Source organism: Limulus polyphemus, unplaced genomic scaffold (assembly GCF_000517525.1).
Source record: "Limulus polyphemus unplaced genomic scaffold, Limulus_polyphemus-2.1.2 Scaffold5255, whole genome shotgun sequence".
NCBI classification, from domain to species: domain Eukaryota; kingdom Metazoa; phylum Arthropoda; class Merostomata; order Xiphosura; family Limulidae; genus Limulus; species Limulus polyphemus.
In genome coordinates this window covers 15,092-35,749 of record NW_013670865.1, presented here as the reverse complement: position 1 = coordinate 35,749, position 20,658 = coordinate 15,092, and the positions used below count along the sequence as shown (strand labels likewise).

The following is a 20,658-nucleotide window of genomic DNA, read 5'->3' as shown; positions in this document are numbered from 1 at the left end:
CAATAATATGTAAAGGACATCAATAGTGGGTTTTGTTTTGATAATGCATCTTCACTAACAATAATTAAAGGAGGTCAAAAGTGGGTTTAGTTTTGATAACACAACTTCATCAATAATATGTAAAGGACATCAATAGTGGGTTTTGTTTTGATAATGCATCTTCACTAACAATAATTAAAGGAGGTCAAAAGTGGGTTTAGTTTTGATAACACAACTTCATCAATAATATTTAAAGGACATCAATAGTGGGTTTTGTTTTGATAACACACTTTCACTAATGATAAATAAAGGTAAGCAGTTATAAGTTTGTTTTAATACCACATCTTCACTATAGTAATTAATGGAGATCAGTAGTGGGTTTTGTTTTGATAACATATCTTCAGTAACAATAACCAAAGGAAGTCAGTAGTGGGTTTTGTTTTGATAATGCATCTTCACTAACAATAATTAAAGAAGATCAAAAGTGGGTTTAGTTTTGATAACACAACTTCATCAATAATATTTAAAGGAGATCAATAGTGGGTTTTGTTTTGATAACATATCTTCACTAACAATAATAAAAGGAAGTTGGTAGGAAGATTTCATGGCCCACATGGTGCTATGGAATGTGGCTTCCAGACTTTCTTTGACGCAATGGCTTTGTTGTTTTTGTAAACACACTGTTGACTAATTATTCGTAGTGAAGGTGTGTTATCAAAACAAAATGCATAACTGACATTTTTATTTATTAATAGTGAAGATGTGTTATAAAAAAAACACCAAAGTATACTCTAATATTGTTGTTAGTCTATGTACATAAAGTATAAAATGAAATGTATAGACAACAAAAGTGGAAAAATATTTGTTGATTTCTTAATTTAGAGTCTTCGTTGATTAAAGAGGTTTGTTTTTATGCAAAATGTTGGTGATATAACACAAAATAGCCTAATTCAGAAAAGATTAAGTTTAAAATTGAATCAATATTTTTACTTTCATGATAAATTTTATGCACTTGGCTGTAGGCTAGGTGATCCCATGCTATGTCTTTACTTTAGGCTTATTATTCCAACACTCATTATACTTATTTGCTAAGCAACATGACATAAAAGCCATTGTTGGAACGTAATGTTACTGAAACACACTGGCTTTTCTATATATTAGAAGTTGTTAATCTGAATTTTTACCAATAATTATTCTATGAATATGCCACGAATTCATTTCATGAATGATCTTAATTTTGATTGGCTCACAAAGGAATTTATCGACGTTTGACTGCCTCGACCGCACTTTTCTGCCTCTTTGTTGGTCATGCTTGATTTCTCAAAATTTATTTATTTCATTTAGCTATGAAATGTGAGGTTAGGATATACTATGGGGTGGGGTGGTAGTACTTGCCCCCTCATTTTTGATTGGCTATATGCTACTAACTAATAATGCTTACATAAAGCACAGCATTACAATATGCAGAAGGTGAAGCAATAACATGTAACATTCTCGTTTCTATACTAGCATGCAATCATTTAAAATATGACAAGTACAAGTTGCATTTAGAAGAGCCAAAATAACAGGAAAGGTATTACAGATGTTAATAAAGTAATGATTTTTTACAAATATCAGAGAAAGGTGAGATGAACAGAGGTTTAGAGTAAAGAACACAATAACAAAACAATCTTGTACAGAAAGAATTATAAAACGTTCTAGGAGACTAGAGTTACAATATGTACTTACATTATAGGAAGGGAGAAAAGATGAGGAAGATCCTGGTACATGTTGTGGAGGTGGGGATATTTCATTATCTAGCATAAGTGTTGGATCACTAGTGCAATGTACAGGATAGCTAAATACACTTGAAGTAGGATGGGAAAGCGTGGGATGTACAGCAGCTGACCTGATGTTAGCAACAGATGATGATGCTTGTTGGAATTGAACTTGTATGACAGATGGCCTAAAATCAGAATTATTTTACAAAAGTATATTTTAAATTAATTATAGGCACACATTCTACTAATACAATTACATATAAGCAATTCTCTTCTTAGAAGGTCCTAAGGAGAATTCATCATAGGAACAGCTATCTGTATCTACACTGGTTGTGTTTATCACAAACCTTATTCTTACTGTCCACAACAGGTATTATGTCTGCAATATCTGTTAACACAAAAACATCTTATCCAAGTTTAATAAGTACCATAATATTTACAATCACTTGAACAGACAAAACATTTTAAGATGTAATAAGAAACATCCAGCAGCTTTAGTATCAGTATGAAAACAGAATTTCTTCTTCAAATAAATTGGAGATAATATACTCTCTCTCTAGAAACACAGCAGAAGCCATTAGTTATCAGTTTAAAATAAATGAAATCCCAAATAACAGTCTGTATGAAAATACACACATACCTTTCACAAAAACAAAAATCCTAATGATGTACTGTCTGTCTTGATGTACACATATAATACTAACTTTACAATAGTTTACAACATAAACCCTAAATAATGTATTGTCTGTTATGATGTACACGTACAATACTAACTTTACAATAGTTTACAACATAAACCCTAAATAATGTACTGTCTGTCTTGATGTACACATACAATACTAACTTTACAATAGTTTACAACATAAACCCTAAATAATGTATTGTCTGTCTTGATGTACACATACAATACTAACTTTACAATAGTTTACAACAAAAACCCTAAATAATGTACTGTCTGTCTTGATGTACACATATAATACTAACTTTACAATAGTTTACAACAAAAACCCTAAATAATGTATTGTCTGTCTTGATGTACACATATAATACTAACTTTACAATAGTTTACAACAAAAACCCTAAATAATGTATTGTCTGTCTTGATGTACACATATAATACTAACTTTACAATAGTTTACAACAAAAACCCTAAATAATGTATTGTCTGTCTTGATGTACACATACAATACTAACTTTACAATAGTTTACAACAAAAACCCTAAATAATGTACTGTCTGTCTTGATGTACACATATAATACTAACTTAACAACAGTTTACAACAAAAACCCTAAATAATGTATTGTCTGTGTTGACATCACAAATAATCTTAATTGATTTAACAAAATGTTAACTTCCAAAATATACTTACCTCTACTCACACTTATAGCTAGAATCCCACATTGACAAGGTGGAGGGCCAGTGAGGGCATTATCCATAAAGAAAGTATGTGCATAGATCATGGGTGTGTTAATAGAAGATTGGCACCCTAGTGGGGGAACCACACTACATACAAAATAGGTATGCTCTTCACCCAGAACTTAATTCCTGTATTATGGATAGAATTTTACCTGATTTAACAACACTAGAGACCACGCCCCAATAAGATAGCCAAGGTTCCACTACTTGGGGTTGGAATTAAAGGGCCATGTTCCCTATATCCTATATTGGTGGGTAGAGCAATTGGACAGCAAACTACATATACATTATACTTATGCATGGATTCCAACCTTTAACCTCTAGCCACAGAGTGATGCATTCCAAATCAATGGAATCATGAGGAGAAATTAAACAACACTGAAGTGGTCAAACCTTCTCTTTAACATGAAAAATTCCAAAAGCAACACCCCAGAATCAGAATGATGCGATCATGTATGCCTTACTCAACCTGAGGAAAGAGAACTCATCCGGTATGGAATTATGAACACTCATCCTCACTCCTTAACCATGTGGGCAAGGTAAATTCCGCTTGTTCCCAGGATTATGGGGAGGACATGGAACAACTGAGCTCAACCAAGGACCCAGAATGGGACCACTCTGCATTTGGGATTAGGAGGAGACAATGGATCCTCTTCCTTGAACAACATACTGAACAATATTGATCAAAAACAAGGGCCACGCTCAACCAAACCAAATAGCCAAGCTCCCACACAGGCTCATGCCACTCCTACTGACATCTGGGAAAAACATCCAGGGACCCAGGTAGGAGGACCATCAATTTCACCCTCTTCTCCAAGAGTGGAAGAATTCACTCTAACACTCTGGAGGAAAAGCCTCTGTTCACCACCCCAGTGACTGAAAACTGGGTGTAGTAAGGACTCCCTAGCTGTACTAGGAGAATCTGGGAGGTAATGCATATTGGGGAGTCCTGAGGAACAGTGCCCTGGAAACAGTGCAATAAGAAAACCAAGGTCCCCAAGTTTTAAAAAGCAAACTGACCTCAATTTATTCAATACAATAATCAGCAGGGATGGGCTAGATCCCCTTATGCTTTACTCATGATAGTCCACGAGTGGTGGTACAGCATAGTACAGTAATAGCAGCCAGTCAGCCTCTAGGTGGTCTTACGGAACACTTCATTTCTACATAGATAAAGTATATTGTGTTAATGGTTGCTAGTGAGGAATTAGTTTGCTAAAAGCACACCTGCCTGGGCAACATTTGCCACAGAGTGGGATCTGTGAAAATGAGGTAAGGGAGGCAGAAAGGTACAAATGAAAATACTCACCCCTCTGTATAATCTAAACATAAATGGCTAAAATAGCTACAGGGGATAGGCAAAACCCTCTGATGATGATACTGCCAGATCATGCAAATAATATGAGATAAAATTATTGGGGAGGTCCACATACTAGTCTTCACAATTGTCCTCCAGCAGGCAATTCAACCAGGCTGCTATGGAAATAGAAATGTGACAAATCTGATTAGACATGAGTCACAGAAAAATCCTTGCCTTCAAAGAGAGCCCAGAGTAAAAAGTCGGTGTCTAGCATTTCTAAAGGCATTAGTGCAGGCAATAAAACCTTCAAGACTCTCACTGAACATGACCAAGTACCTCCTCGATATGAAACACAAGACACCACCACAGCCTGACGATTTTCCCCTAAATAAGCCATCTTTTGAAGAGTATGAAGGACTAAAACATTGTGTAGGTAAGCCTCTTCCTCCAAACATAGACCTTGGAATTCCTGACTGATGGTATATACACCCCATTCCTGAAGCAAAGCATTCATGAAAAGATGGAACTCTGGACGAGGTGGCAGTAAAAGAACCCATATCTTAGTAGTGTCCTTACTTAACAACCCCTTGAGATCAAAGAGTGATCCTGATTAAGGAAACTGTGGAATCCAATGAATCGATAACATCCCTTGGTTGCATAAAGACCATTAAAAGGATCTCTTGTGCTTTCATCCCAAAGAATGAAGGACTTGAGTAATGCCCACATTCCCAGAAGAGAAAGAACCATCTGGGCAGTGGGAGAAGGAGAGGTGAGTAAGAATCAGGCTTCCTTTGAGCCCAATAAGAGTCAGTTGAGCCAGACTCAAAGATGAGATGAAAAAGAAAAAATACTCAGACAAATGACATATTGAATTGGAGCAAGAATAGATGTCTAAGCCCTAAGATTGAAGCCTGCCTTGGAATGTTTTGACAATTGATGAAATGGTGCCTGCAGTAACCAGTTGTCTATGAAATGTTGTGTGCACAGTTCAATGAATGGAGGTGACAAGAAATAAAACTGGTACGATACGGCAGAACCCAAGTGAAGCCGATGAGAGTTCAAAAGTAAAAACCCAGAACTGCAGTACTTGAACCTTGTGCACAAAAAATGCTGATGGTGGCGAGACACCACCACTATGGCAATGTGAGCTGACTACAACAAACTTGGACATCCACAATCCCAGTAAAAAATTTCAAGTCAGATTGAGTAACTTGTGAAAGATCAATGACTGGACACCAATCTCCCATCTTCTGAGACCCAACAACCAATAGGAATAAAACCTTAGAAGAACTACCACAACTCACTCACTACCCCCAGACCAAAAATCTGATAGTCCTAGAACTAAGTTCCAAATCCCAAGGATTTGCGGAAGATAGAAAAACTACAGGTTGGGTGGATAATAGTGGTGAAGATGAGAACTGGATGACTAATCCTGACTCAAAGACCTGTAGTGCTCCTTGATCCATGGTTAAGATTACCACAGGCCCAAAGTTCTCAGTACTGACCCCCACAGATCCTGAAGGAATAACCACCAATGCCACTGGCAGTAAATCGACTGAGAAGCAGAACCATTGGATATAGACAGGATCTATTCTGGGTACCAATGTACTGAGGAGTTGATATCAAGACCCACAAATAGGAGCCAATGAAATTTGAGACTCCAACAACAACAGGAATGAATGTATAAGCTGACAATTGAACTAACGTGCATGCTAACAATGGATCCGGGTCATCATCAATGAAGTGATGATCCTGAGAATCTTCCAACAAAGTCAAGTAAAAGGAAAACAAAATGTTGGATTTTAGAGTTGTAAGTTCATAGACTTATCCTGTCTCATCAGGGGACATTGATCTATTCAGATTAACTACAAACTCTGATTTCAGGGTTGGAAAATGCTTCCACTTGGTGTTGTTAGGCTAAATCATGAAGTTCCGACAACCGTGTCAGATGAGATATAACTGTTCCTTCACATAACTGAGAAGCAAACCTCCCACATGAACCACAATGTCTGTGGATGGAGAGAAAACTAAAAATTTGCTCCCAGACCTTTCAGCCATTAAGTGCAGACTCAAAAGCAACTGGGGAAAGACCCAAAACGTCACACTCTTGATGAACCAAAAGAAGAAAACATATCAAAGGCTACTTATCCCAAAGTGGCCTCCTTTTAGTTTGTATAGGTCATTTAAAGACCATTACCATTGATTGGAACAACATTTGGTCAGGTAAGTTTGTTTTGTTAGAGCAAAGCAACACTGGGCTATCTGTCCACTGTAGGGAATCAAACCCCAGATTCAAGAATTGCAAGTCTGTAAACTCATCACTGTCCCAAAGGGGGATTGAAAAGCCAACAGACTAAAACACAGCACCAGAAAAAGCAAATCTAAATTCTCTTTAGAATGTTGAGGATCACCCTCAATTGCAGCCTCAGAGACCCCTGGAGGAACACCACAGTATTGAATATATGTCTCCATCTCATTACAAATAAGATCACTGACAGTCTCAACCAAAAGTGACCTCTCCCCATTGTTGTGCGACACTAGATAATAGAGGTGGGATAGGAGAGACCTGATATGCCTCCATGCCAGAAATTATAATTCAAAAATTCATACCACAAAATCAGCTTGGCAATCGGAATTTTAAAAAATAATTTCTAATATTAATATCATGAAAATTAACTAAATAACACAGATAACATTCAAAGTATCTCCAAATGATCATAATACTGGGAAACCCGTTATTGATGCTTTGTTAAGAAAAACTGATAACATTATATGAATGAGGTGCTTATATACAGTACCAGGATAGAGTGTACATTGACATAGGTGGAGAGTGTCACAAGATAAATATCGCCAAGGGCAATTGAGTATGGTATAAAAGACTGGAGCAAGCGAGAAAAAATCAGACCAATGCTTAGATGAGTCGAATAATAGCTATAAGTGTGAGAGGAGATAAGTATGTTTTGGAAATGTAATTAATTATTTCAGTGAGTCATATATTAGATTACAGTGCCAAGTATACAAATGTTTAGTTCTTGGATAAACTATATACATTCTTTTCTTTTTATATTTTGTGCTTCCCACAACAAATTAAAATTAAATTAATGTGCATTTGAAATAGTTTATGTTACTATAATATTTGCTATGGTTAAATAACTTTAATAGCCAAAATTTGTATTTAAAATAAGACTTAACAAGAACAACATAACCTAAATTTTAATTTCAGCATGCTTTTAATAAAACAGTGGTGGAGTATAGCCAATTGACAATTCTTTGTGAAATATATGCTATGCACTTTTTCAAGTGCTCTGTAAAACTAGAAACTTTACAAACCAACTGACTGACAACAATCATCTTGATAAACGTACTCACTATGGTATTTATTAACCATTATTGCAATTAGGCTTTCTTCACTTAACTTTTCTAAGATGATTGATGAAGTATTTTTTAAATCATACTAAACCGTTTTAATAAACTAAGTCCATCTATGTAACAGCTAATGCTAATCTGCTAAGTACATACTGAAAGTTCTGAATGTAATTTCCTGGGAAAACTCCACTGCGACCAGTGCGAAGAGACGTTCCTTTATACCATCCATCTTGACATTTCTCGCTGACTGTGTAAATGTCATTCTTCCTCAGTTCCAGCTCATCATCTTTTTGAGGTTTATAGCTATACATAGCAAAGTAGCTATGGACAAACATAATGTTTACAATGCCAAGAACTTCAAAACTTATCTATGTCAAACTTTCAGATAATAATTAATTCTCCTGATGAATTCATTATTAATAGTTCCTAAACAAAATCTACATATAAGTTACAAATCATACTGACTATAGTACACAATATATTTCCAGCCATACTCAACAAAGACAGTAAATATTTCAAAAAATAAACAGTTCAACAACTGTATTTTGCATCTCTTTCATATTCTGATGTATGTAGAAAGTCTGCTTTTCTAGTATTTATTAATTACTGATAAGCAGCTCCTATCTTGACTCTTTCTGTAGGATTGTTGAAACACTTTAACAAAGTAAACAGGAAATTAGCTTATCACACAGATAAATTAATTAATCTGCTGAATCCATTATTACTTATTCTCTTTCAGGCATTCAAAGAGTAATTACTAACATGATAAATAGTTAATAACAATGATTTTATGTGCTAAGTACACAATGAGTATAATATAACTTATTGAACACAGAGGCAATTATTTAGTTTCCTGAATAGATTACAAATGTTTTTTAACGTTTTACTTGAATCTGACAGAAAGAAAAGATTATTTGACACAGAATACTTTCATAACCATACAGGTTTTAAATTTTTAGAATTAATTTCAAACAGGTAGTTACCTCTGAAATAAGAATTGTTCTCATACTATCAAGAACCATGTGATTAAAATTCTTGACACCATGTAGAGCATGCATCAATTTACCCACACGACTTACTGCACCAGGACGTATATATATACTTCGCTTTCCTGACATAGTTGAAGTTGTAGGATTATGTCTAGGAACTTGGGGTCACTGAATACAAAAGACTTGGAAAAGGCCTTTGAACAAGAGGGACAAACAAAATTGATGGCTTCTGAGACATCTGAAGGTGGCAGAGAATGCAGTTCTGTAATCAGCTGTGGAATAAGTTAATAACCCATGATTATGAAACAAATAAAGAAAGAAGTAATTTTTGGAGTTGAGGTAAAGAAGGTATGTTTAATGTATCATCTCCAGAAGTTAGCCCAACAAGACTGACACAGTCAGAGAAAAGCATATGAAAAAATGGGCTAACGTTCAAGCCATCAATTTTCCAGACAAAGAACCAAACAACAGCCAGCTGTCATCTAACATCAATGTGAAAAAAAAAAATGTCTGACGTGGCTGTAGAAGATAAGTGAAACTACAACTCAGTTGGCCAAGAAGAACCTAGCAATTCATGTAACTGATCTTGGCAGGTACCCGAGAAAGATGGCAGAAAATAAGCGGGTATAAAATAAGAAGTTTTCCCAAGACTGTCTCAGAGCATCAGCTGCCAGGGAACATGGATCTGGATTTTAAGTCCAGTAGAGTATAAAAAGATGGTGGCTAACATTGCATTGGCATCAATCATCAGACAGCCCAGTTATTCATATAGACAATGAAAAACCAAAAGGGTGGAAAGTCTACTCTATAAGAAGAAGCAAACAATCTCAAGATAGTCTACCAAAATGTCCATACCATCAGGAATGTCACTAACTCAAAGGTGAAAATAAGATAAGAATGAAGCCAGAAATATTTTATTTGTTTGTTTACTATTAAGCTACACAATGGGCTATCTGTGATGTGCTCACTATTGGTATCAAACTCCAATTTTTAGGGGGGGGGGGCAAGGAAAAAATTAAACTGCTGCAAACAAAAGGCTACAAGAATGATTACTGCCCTAATTTTAGATGTAAACTACCACTATGGAATTCTCCGAGTGAACTACACAGAAGGGTGGTGTACAAAAAGCTAACATTTTCTTAAATTGAAATTATATTTCCAATAATACTTATCTCCTTCTCACATAACAGCTAACACTCGACTGCTCAGGTTTCTTCCTTTGCCCATCTAAGCATTAGTCTGGTTTTTTCTTGCTTGCTCCAGACTTTTATACCCAACTTAATTGTCCTTAGTGATATCTGTCTCGTGACACTCTCCACCTACATCAATGCGCCCTCTATCCTGGTACTGTATATAACTACCTCCTTTAGATAGTGTTATCACTTTTTTCAACTAGCTCAATCCACAATCTCTAACACCAGTTGTTAGTGGGGAGGAAGGGCAGAAGAGTGTGAGAAAAGGCAAGTATTATTGGAAATACATTTTTGATTTAAGAAAATGTTAATTTACAAAACATAATTACTTCCCATAATCTCACATCAATAAGGTGGAGGGGTTGGTAAGAGCATTATCCATACAGAATGCATAGATCATGGTTGTTCCAATAGAAGATTAGCACCCTAGTGGGGGAACTGCATTACATCCAGAATAGGTATGCTCTTCACCCAGAACGTAATTCATGTACTGTGGATGGAATTTTATATGATCTGTCATCACTACTGGTCAGGCCCCAACCATATAGTTCCAGTATTCAGGGTTGGAATTATAAGGCCATGGTCCCTATATCCCACGTTGATGGGTAGGGCATCTGGACCGCAATATATATATATAGTTGTGAGAGACCCCAACCTGTTATCATAAAGTGATACATTCTGAGTAACCGGAATCATGATGAGAAGGTAAGCAACACTGCAGTGGACAAACCTTCTCCTCAACCTGAAGAAGTCCAGAAGGCAACACTCCAAACTTGGAATGACAGGATCCTATATGCCATACTCAACCTGAGGAAACAGAATTCATCCATTCTGGAATTATGAACACACGTCATCACTCTCCAACTGAGTGGACAAGGTAAATTCTTCTTGTCTCCAGAATTATGGGGAGGATGTAGAAGAAACTGTGCTCAACCAATGACCAGGGATGGGTCCACTCTGCCTTCAGAATTATAAGGAGACAATGGACCCTTTTCCAAGAACAATGTACTGAACCAATATTGATCAAATACAAGGGCCACGCTCAATGCAACCAGATAACCAAGCATCAAATCTGAACCAGTATTATGAGTAGGTTTCCACATGGGATGGTGCCTCTTCTACCAAGATCATGGAAAAAACATCTAGGGCCCCGGGTAGGATGGCCCCCAATTTCACCCTTTTCTCCAAGAGTAGAGGAAATTCATTCTAACACTCTGGAGGGATAACCTCTGTCCACCATCCCTAGCTCTACTAGTAGAATCTTTTTCTCTTTGGGGGGGGCCCTGAGGAACAGTGTTCTGGAAACAGTGCAATGGTTGAACCATGTTCCCTACATTTTAAAAAGCAAACTGACCCCGATTTATTCAATCCAATGATCAGCAAGGAAGGGTAGGCTCCCTTTACGCTTTACTCATGATAGTCTATGTGTGGTGGTCCAGAATAGTACAGTAATTCCACCTGGTCAAAATTTCTACAGAGCCTGTTGCAACCTAGAAAAAAGGTATTGAGTTAGTAGTTGCTAGTGCAGAATTAGTTTGATAAGGCACACCTACAAGACAAGAGTAGCAATAAAAATACTCACCCCTCCTTATAATCTAGCAGATGTGGTTAAGATAGCTACAGGGAGTAGTCAAAAACCCTGAGAAGAAAATAATGCCAGATTATGCAAATAATGTAAGATAAAAGAATTTGGAGAGGTTCACATATCAGTCCGTTCAATGTCTTTCAGCGGGCAACTGCTAAGGGTATAGAAATGTGACAAATCTGATTAGATGTGACTCACAGAAGTCTCTTTGCCTTCAAAGAGAGCCCAGAATTTTTGTACCCACCTCGTCAAGGTAAATGAGGATAAATCCCAGGAAACTGAAGAATCCCAATGAATAAAAAGTCATTGTCTATCACCTCAAAAGGAGTTAGTGCGAGCCACATAATACCCTTCCATGGCTGCCATTTTCTTTTTGGACAGCCAGTGGTGGGATAACTTCACTATGGGAATGTGTAGATAGGTGTCAGCGACACCAAACTTGGTCATCCACAGTCCTAGAGAAAAATGCCAATATAGAGTGAGGAATGACTCTATCGTGAACCTGGGTGGATCTAAGAATTGGTTGAAACAAGAAAGATCGATGACCAGATGTCAATATCCCGTCTTCTTGGGTACAACAAACAGATGGGAATAAAACCCTGGAAGAGCTGGGTCAACTCTCTCCACTGCTCTTTAACCAACAAATCTCTGATAGCCTGGGAATGACATTCCAAAATGTGAGGTACTGTGGGAGGCAGAAACACAACAGGTTGGAGGGATAATGGAGGTGGAGATGTGAACTGAATGATCAGTCCTGATGCCAGAACCTATAGCATTCATGGATCCATGGTAAAGGTGCTCCATATGTCCAGAAATTCTCACAGATAAGCCTCCCAAAACTCCACAGGCATTGTGTAGTCACTACCACTGCTGGCTACATGTTAACCGAGCAGAGGAGAATCTTGGATATGGGCAGAATCTGTTCTGGGTACCAATGGATCAAGGGGCTGATATCAGGGAGCGGGACACTCAAATAGGGAAGAACCATGACCACCTGTAGGAGCTGAGGGAAGTTGAGAGTCCAACAACAACAGGGATGAATGCAAATGGGCAACATCAATAAATAACTGGGTAACACGAAGAATGCTCAAATTGTCACAGTACATAGAAACCTGTTCCTCAATGCCTTGTTGAAAAAAAGTGATAACATTATCTGAATGAGATGCTGATATACAGTACCAGGATAGAGGGCACTTTGACTTAGCTGGAGAGTGTCACAATAAAGATTGGCAATTAAGTGGGGTATAAAAGACAGGAGCAGGTGAGAGAAAGTAAGACCAATGCTTAGATGGGCAAAGGAAGAAAATTCTAGCAGTCAAGTAATAGCTGTAGTTTGAGAAGAGGTAAGTATGTTATGAAAAGTCAATGAGTGGGTCAAGAAGACCTACTTCCTTACGTCTTCGCTTGGCTACCCAAGTAAGGTTAACTCTCTCAACACAGGCTGGTCAATTTGACTTACTACGTGACCTCTTTGTACTCATTTAAAGTCTTTGTAGCTTTAATACTTCTATCTTTCAATATAGTGCATATATCTCCACAAAATTTGACAGTCTTTCTGTTCATATTATTACCACAGTGGAAGTCACGCTATGCTGGGAGCATGCGCACCGGAGTTTCTAGAAGGATCGTGACTTAGCAGGCAACCTCACGAAAGTCCCAGCATTTACTAGATGCCCTCTTTTTTAGTAATATAAGCCGGAGATAGATTGAAGGAAAATAATGGAGATAATCGAGTCAAGCGAGCAGTCGGCACCGTAAGTGAAGTGTGTGAATTGCTGTGAATTATAGAGTGTGTTTATATAAGTAGTTAAGTTTAAAGTGACTGTGGAAATTAAGTGTATTACAAAGTTTGTAACGAGAAAGAATAAACTAGTTTTAATTAAGAAAGGACTTATATCGCTGAAGTTTCTCGGAAAGAATTTTTACGGGAAATTATTAAACAAGCAGATACGCAACAATATTATAAGTCTTTCAAATACAAAAAATCATATTTTTAGTGAAGTATTTGTAATATGATAAAAATAAAGATTTGTCGATAAACATATTGAGTATTTGTTTTGAATAGTCCATGCACAAAGTAATTTTCATGTTAAAATTAAAAGTCACTTTCCTCAGCTCAAAAGTCTCAAATTCCCTTTGTGTAGTCCCTAAAACCTCCTAAATGCATTTCAAACGTTTCTTTCAATAAAACTTTATATTTTATCTGCTATTTTCTCTACCCTAACTCTATATAATTTGACTGACCTCATAACCCTCCACCCCAAAAAACGAAATAAATCTAAATTACCCTTTTCTTCTTTGTGTCTAACTACTATCCATGGCATTATAAGTTATAAACCACTCAGGGAATGTGCAACTCATGTTACGCTATCAAATTAAATTACCCATGAGCTGCCTTGTGAACCATTTAAATTATATCATTATTATTACTTATTTTACCTAGTCTTAAATAACTTAAAAAGATCCATATTTTTAGATTTTAGTTACTTTTATAATAATAAATAAAGAATAAATATGAAAATGAAGAAATAAAATACTTAACCAATCTTCTTTTTTTCTTGCAGCCTGGTTTCTAAGAAAGTTAACCCTAATTATTTATACTATAGATAGTAATGCACTTAATAATTTTTATTTAATTAAATAATGCACCAAAGAATATAGACTAATAACATGCAAAAAATAGACAAATTCACTTACCTCTAAAAATTTTCCTAGTTTTCTAACTATGCGACAAGAACCGTTACAAATTCATCCAAGCTAGTCGTTAACTTTCCCACGGGAACGAATCTAATTAACGATATTCTGTTCAGAACATAACATTATAAAATATGTCATTTGATAGATGAAAACCTTGAATTTCTATTGGTTATAGGTAATATATAATGAAACGTAAAAGAGAACTATCAATGAATTGTGAAAGAGAGAATGTGACAGGTGAGTATGGCAGGAGGGCTATAAAAATTATAGTTTGTCTGAGCAATAGCGATTTTTATAGAGAGTAATTTATGTTTAATTTTGTACTTTTTCGAGGTTGGTGGATAAAATAGAGATGATGACATGCTAAGAGAAAATTTGTCACATGGGTCACACTAGGAGAAATTCAGGATTTTATTAATATTGTCTTGTAGAATTAAGTACTTAAAACTTGTATACTATTAAAATATGTATTATTAGCTAAGCTTTTATGCTATACTAGTTGGTATAACATAAACAAAAAGTAGTATAATAAAATTTTGAATGTAAGACACTAAAACCTTGTGTCACGCACAGTAAAGGGTACCTGGTGCGATAGGGTTAATAGGAAAGAAGTAACTAACAACAACTATATATTAGTCAAGGGAGGAAGGCTAGAGGACATACACCACTTGCTGGTCATCTTATAAAGAAGTAAGATGAAATGCTAATACTCTACTCACTTTCTGCTGGTATGCTTCTCAATAAGCAACTCAAGTCTTTCTACCCCTAGATTAACATCTTTAAATCATCACTTTATATCACAAACTTTTTTAGAACTAGACATTTTACCTCCACTATTACATTCAAAGGTCATATATGTTAGTTGTAAAGCCATCTACATAGACAAGACTTCTCACCATTTACAAACAAGAGCCTCGGAACAAATGGGAGTTTCACACAGAACTGGACTTAAACTTCAAAATCCATCTAACTCTCCTATATATTCTTACAACAAAACATCATCACATCATTTCCTTAGAAAAGTTTTCAATTCTAACTTATGTTATAATGATTACAACCTTTTGATAAAAGAAAGTCTACATACTATTAATGAAAATCCAAGCCTTAACAAAAATTCCAACTCTTTTTTTTCCCCTTGTTTCATTCAAATACCTCTTTCCAATAATTTCTTAATAGTATTCATTGTATTTTAATGTTATTACTTATACTATAAATTGTTCCGTTCAATAGTATCATAGATTTGCTGAATTGTTCATTAAAGATGTTTACAATTATTGCCATGGCTGTATGATTCATAATCAGACTTTGTTTGCCACCAAATGAATCTAATGATAAAGTCATCTGCAGAAGTAGTTAATGATGACTTCAGAATTTTTAGTGAACAAAGTTACTAGCATAACTATCAACAAGAAAGTCTCTATTACAGTGGGAAAACAAGTTTACACAGAGGATTGACTGCATTAAATTAAAACAACTTTCAATATGCAAGTCAGCAAGTGACATGATAAAAAATATAGCATAAAGTTGCTGTAGAATATATGAGAACTACATTTTGATATTCTTTTAAGTTTTGTAATTAGTACAATGCCATAAAAAACTAATCACTTCTGGAAAGAGTATTAACAGCCGCTTCAGATGCAAAATATTCATACAATTCAGACCATAAAATGTGTTCAGATCAGGTATTTAGAATTTCAAAGATGGAAACATCTTTTGTACTTAAGAGCATTGGTAAACAAAGGAATGTGGAGTAACTTTGGCACCAAGACCACTTATAAAGAGATGTGTAAAAAGCCATAACTAACCATGGTAAAGATAGTGCAGCATCCTGTAACAGGTGAGAATCCATAAACACAAAAGTTAGTGGGAAAAGCCATTCATGTGTCTCAGACAACAGTATCTATATAAATAATACGCTTGCATTTATCTGTCCGAAACTTTTCTCCCAAATTTCTCTATCAAATGCTACAAATCTCATCTTGTTAGAAAGGCCTTTATTAAAGGAATCCATATTGCATATTGGCTTTTCCATTCAGAATCACCTTACCAATTATTTTGCTCAGTCAAACTTTTCAATACAATGAGTGTGGTACACAATAGCAATGTCTTTGTCATCACATGAAAACTGGCTTCGACTTTAAATAGTTTTTTATTTGCAAAATATTTCTCAGTCTGGAAAACCAACATAAGTCATGTGAACACAAGTTTTTTCCACAATATATTCATTCAACTGTCATATACCTCAAGCAGCTAGGGAATGAAACAAGTATTAATGTTATTCTACATGAAGATATACCAGTTATACCTCAGAGTCCATTGCCTCTACATTTTTATGCAATTGAACTGTTGAAATGGATTATTGAAAACCATTGTTCTTTGGACACTAGGTGGCTTATGGAAATCCTGCAGGGAGGATGGGTGTGCTTTCAACATGAAGTTTTATGACAGAGCTTTTTGCAATGGAAACTATGCTGTAGGAATATCGTGACGATGCTATTGTCAGATAGAATTTGACAAAACATAGTGACATGGACTGTAATGATACAGTGAGGCTCCAAAATAATTTTTATACAGCATACTCAACATGTGGGAAGTGCAAGATTAGAGAACTCTGGATAAGTTAACATAGGATATGCAATGTGTCAAAAACATCAGAAATTTAGTTGCATGATTATTAAGGGCATGAGAGCAACTCCATAAGGAAAGAACTTTCCTTATTTCAGAAACATCAGTACTACATGTTAAATATTCAGTAATATATACAATTACAAAAGTATTACTCCTTAAAGAAGCTTTTCCTTCTTTTCTTATGAGACTAAATCAGAGAGATTCATAAGAACTAAATTCTCAAGACAGTATTGTCTATTAACTCTCACAATACGGGCTCAGTCCCAGGGACTGAACTTGTAACCATTTTGTGCTTGTTATAATTGTCATGCTATAACTTTTAATACAGTATGCATATCTTCATGAAATTTTGCAGATTATTAGTACACATTAAAAGGCTTTCTTATGCAAAATATCAGATTTTTTTAAGTAATGTTGTTCTCATGCATTTTTTTGCTTTTGAATGTTGACTATACAACATGCAAAGTAATTTGGATTTTAAGATTAAAAATACGTTTATGCACCAAAAAATTTTCAAATTTCATATGCGAAATCTTTATAACCTCTGAATAATTATCAAACATTTTTTTTAGAAAAAACTTTATTTTTTATGTGTTATTTTCACTATTGTATCACTGTGGGAAATAGATATAAATTACCCTTTTCTCGTTCTAGAATGACAACAAATTATAACACAAAAACACAAATGTTTAGTTTAAATAGCTTAAATCTCATAACATTATACATATATATATATATATATATATATTTATTCATTATTTATATTTTATTGACCTTTCACCCGTGCCTGAAAAACATTACAGAAGTTGCAATGATGCAATGCACATATGTTACCATATCCAAGAATATAAAACTAGCCTTTACAAAGTGACCTGTCTTGGCTGTGTTCTAGTGGACCAGTAATATACAGCCACATTTCAACTAAAAAGTTATAACTCTAACAACTACATTCATTTAATTCTTAGGGATTTGGTCTAGTAACAAGAAGAGGTACCTATGAAGACAAAACTGTAAACTACTCTTTTAACATTTACAGATATTTACTATAAATTTCAAATGAAAATTTTAAATCTCTAATTATTAATTAGAAGTACACTAAAAACTTTAAACTGCTATTTTCTTACAATTCAGGAACAGAATCATATGTATTGGTGTTGATGCTGTCATGGTTTTTGTTGATTAGGTTTTGTTCTTGAGGTTTCTGGAGAATATTATCATCTTCATCTTTCCCAACAATCGATAGGTTGTGGATTTTACCAACAGCTAATTCCTGCAACTGTTAAATAAAAGATGTCAGTTTCTCAAAGGTGAATATATATAATACCCTCAAAACCATTAAATGATCTATATCATATAGCAGTTTAAAGGTTCTCACAAACATTGATGCATATTAAACCTAGAAATAGTAATGGTTATCAAACTTCTTTTAAAGTGGATTCAGACAGTGCATTCAACATGTGTTCTAAGCTTATTGTGGATTTCTCCTAACGTTTTTCTTTGAGACTACGTTGCTGGGCTCCATTCTAGATCTGATGAAGAACACCAGCATGGAGACCAAAACATTGTCACAAAATCAAAAAAATTGCAGATGTACAAAGTAAATTTAGTAAACAATGGCTATTGAACATCTTAAAACATTCAATCCACTTCAATAAAACCAAATGTGTTAAAGATCACAAGATGTGGTAAGTCTTATTATAAAGTGTACTAGATATAATTAAACATTAAATCATACAAGCTACTGTGTTAAAAATCAAATATTTTAAAGGTCACAAGATGTTGTAAGTCTTATTATTAAGTGTACTAGATATAATTAAACATTAAATCATACAAGTTACTGTGTTAAAAATCCCTAGATAAGCCAAGTCTTATATTTTAGTAAGTTACACATATTAAATAATGCCAGCCACTGTATTAAAACAATACATGTTAAAGACCACTCAATGTTCTAAGTCTTATTATCAAATAAAAAATAACTAAACATACTAAATCATGCAAGCTACTGTATTAAACTGAAGTATATTAAAGTTCAACACATGTACTAAATCTCAAATGTTATTAAATACATTATCTAATCCTTCAAAGTTAAAACAAGAATATGTAAAATGGACAGATCTACTATAAACTACAAAAATCAAATGAAATACTTTATCATCTTAATAGCTACAACAATTATGATAACAATATAAATCAGTAGTACAGAGGGTTCAGTACATTATATTAAATGATTTGAACCTTCATTACATCATTAAAGTCCATGTCTGGTCATGCTCTATCTGACAACTTTTTACAAGCAGAGATCCTTCTTGATTGTGTTGCATGTGAATGGCTTTTACTACTGACCTTTATGTTTATGGTTTTTAACTTGTTAAAAAGGTGCTACATGTTGTTTACCAAGAATGGAATACAACTTCTGTGTGTATCTTCCTAGCTAGTCCTGGTGCCCCAAGTTAATTCATATTCCTTTGATTATTAATGCCAGTAAGTATAAAGGATAACCTCCATCTTAGAAATTCTAAATCCCTAATCTGAACACATCTTTATGATCTTAGTGTATGAATATTTTGTGTTTGAATGGGCTATAAAACATGCAAGAGCATATATCGAAACATGTAGAATGTATGAGATTGTTTTCCAGTCTCATCGGGTTTTTTTACCACTTTTTAACCTTTTACAGTAAGTTACTATTTTAGTAATTTGGAGACTGGAAACAATCTCATTTTTATACAATTGTGTATAAAATAATCATTGTTTTTTAAAAAAATTTAGTTTTTAAGGTTGAACATCACACAAGTGTTAAAAAAATTTTCAAAAAATGAATCCAGCAACGGGATATATGGCCAAATGTTTTGCAAGACAAAGACTGAAGTTAAAAAAATGCCATTAACAACTAGCATTTTTAATGAGGTGTAAATGAAATAAGATAATGCCAAAATTCATAAAACTGGATTGCAATATTAAAAATAAGGAAGTGGAGTATCAACTTGAGAAGACTAAAGAGAAGATACTGAATATTGTAATTTGACAAAAAAGGAATTTCATAGCCGAGAAAGAAAAAAAAAAGTGTATTTATTGCATTTAGCTCTATCTAAGGAAGTGAATGAAAACTGGATGGAATGGGAAAGGAAGTCATTGATAAATACACAAACTAATATTGCTACATGTAAAACTACATTAAACAAAAAGTTAAAAACTTTATGAATGAAGATCATTATAAACTAGATTCATTGGCAGATAAGTACAATAGTATAACAGGAATTCGATGAGAAGGCACCATGGGAAGCATATAGAGCACAATTTGAGCTCCGGGCAGAAATGAATGGATGGACAGAGGAGCAGAAAGCAGAGTATCTGCCAATGAGCTTGAAGGGACAACCACTGGAAATACTTTGACAGTTGTCAGCAGACAACAAGCACAACTATAGAGCACTGGGGAACAAAAACATATGAAGAGCCAGTGTAAGAAGAATATTACCAATAAGTCAGTCTCGGAGAAACCAGTAGTGGTTGGTGCTGAGGGACGCCCACCTACCCCCATTGCAAAAGTCCCAACAGCTAAGTGTAAAATGGCAAGCACACATATGTGACAGGAAAGCTGGATGGCCTAAATTGCAACTTTGTCATACATTCTGCATCTCAGCAAACCCTTGTGAGTAACAAGGTGCTAGATCATTTGTGATGTGACAGGACATTATGCAAGGTTGTGGGGACCAGTGTGAGTAACTATTGAGCTCATGGGCATAA

General features: G+C 34.9%; 1 protein-coding gene across 1 annotated transcript in view; it reads right to left on the bottom strand.

The window, feature by feature from the left end:
* Positions 1-20,658, bottom strand: part of LOC111089112 (SH3 domain-containing RING finger protein 3-like) — a gene marked incomplete at its 5' end in the record, with an annotated part of 49,169 nt that overhangs the window by 21,136 nt on the left and 7,375 nt on the right. Inside the window, 3 exons of the mRNA XM_022400937.1 lie at positions 1,708-1,924; positions 7,976-8,143; positions 18,039-18,190. Coding sequence (XP_022256645.1) covers positions 1,708-1,924; positions 7,976-8,143; positions 18,039-18,190 — 537 coding nt within the window. The remainder of the gene's footprint in view (positions 1-1,707; positions 1,925-7,975; positions 8,144-18,038; positions 18,191-20,658) is intronic.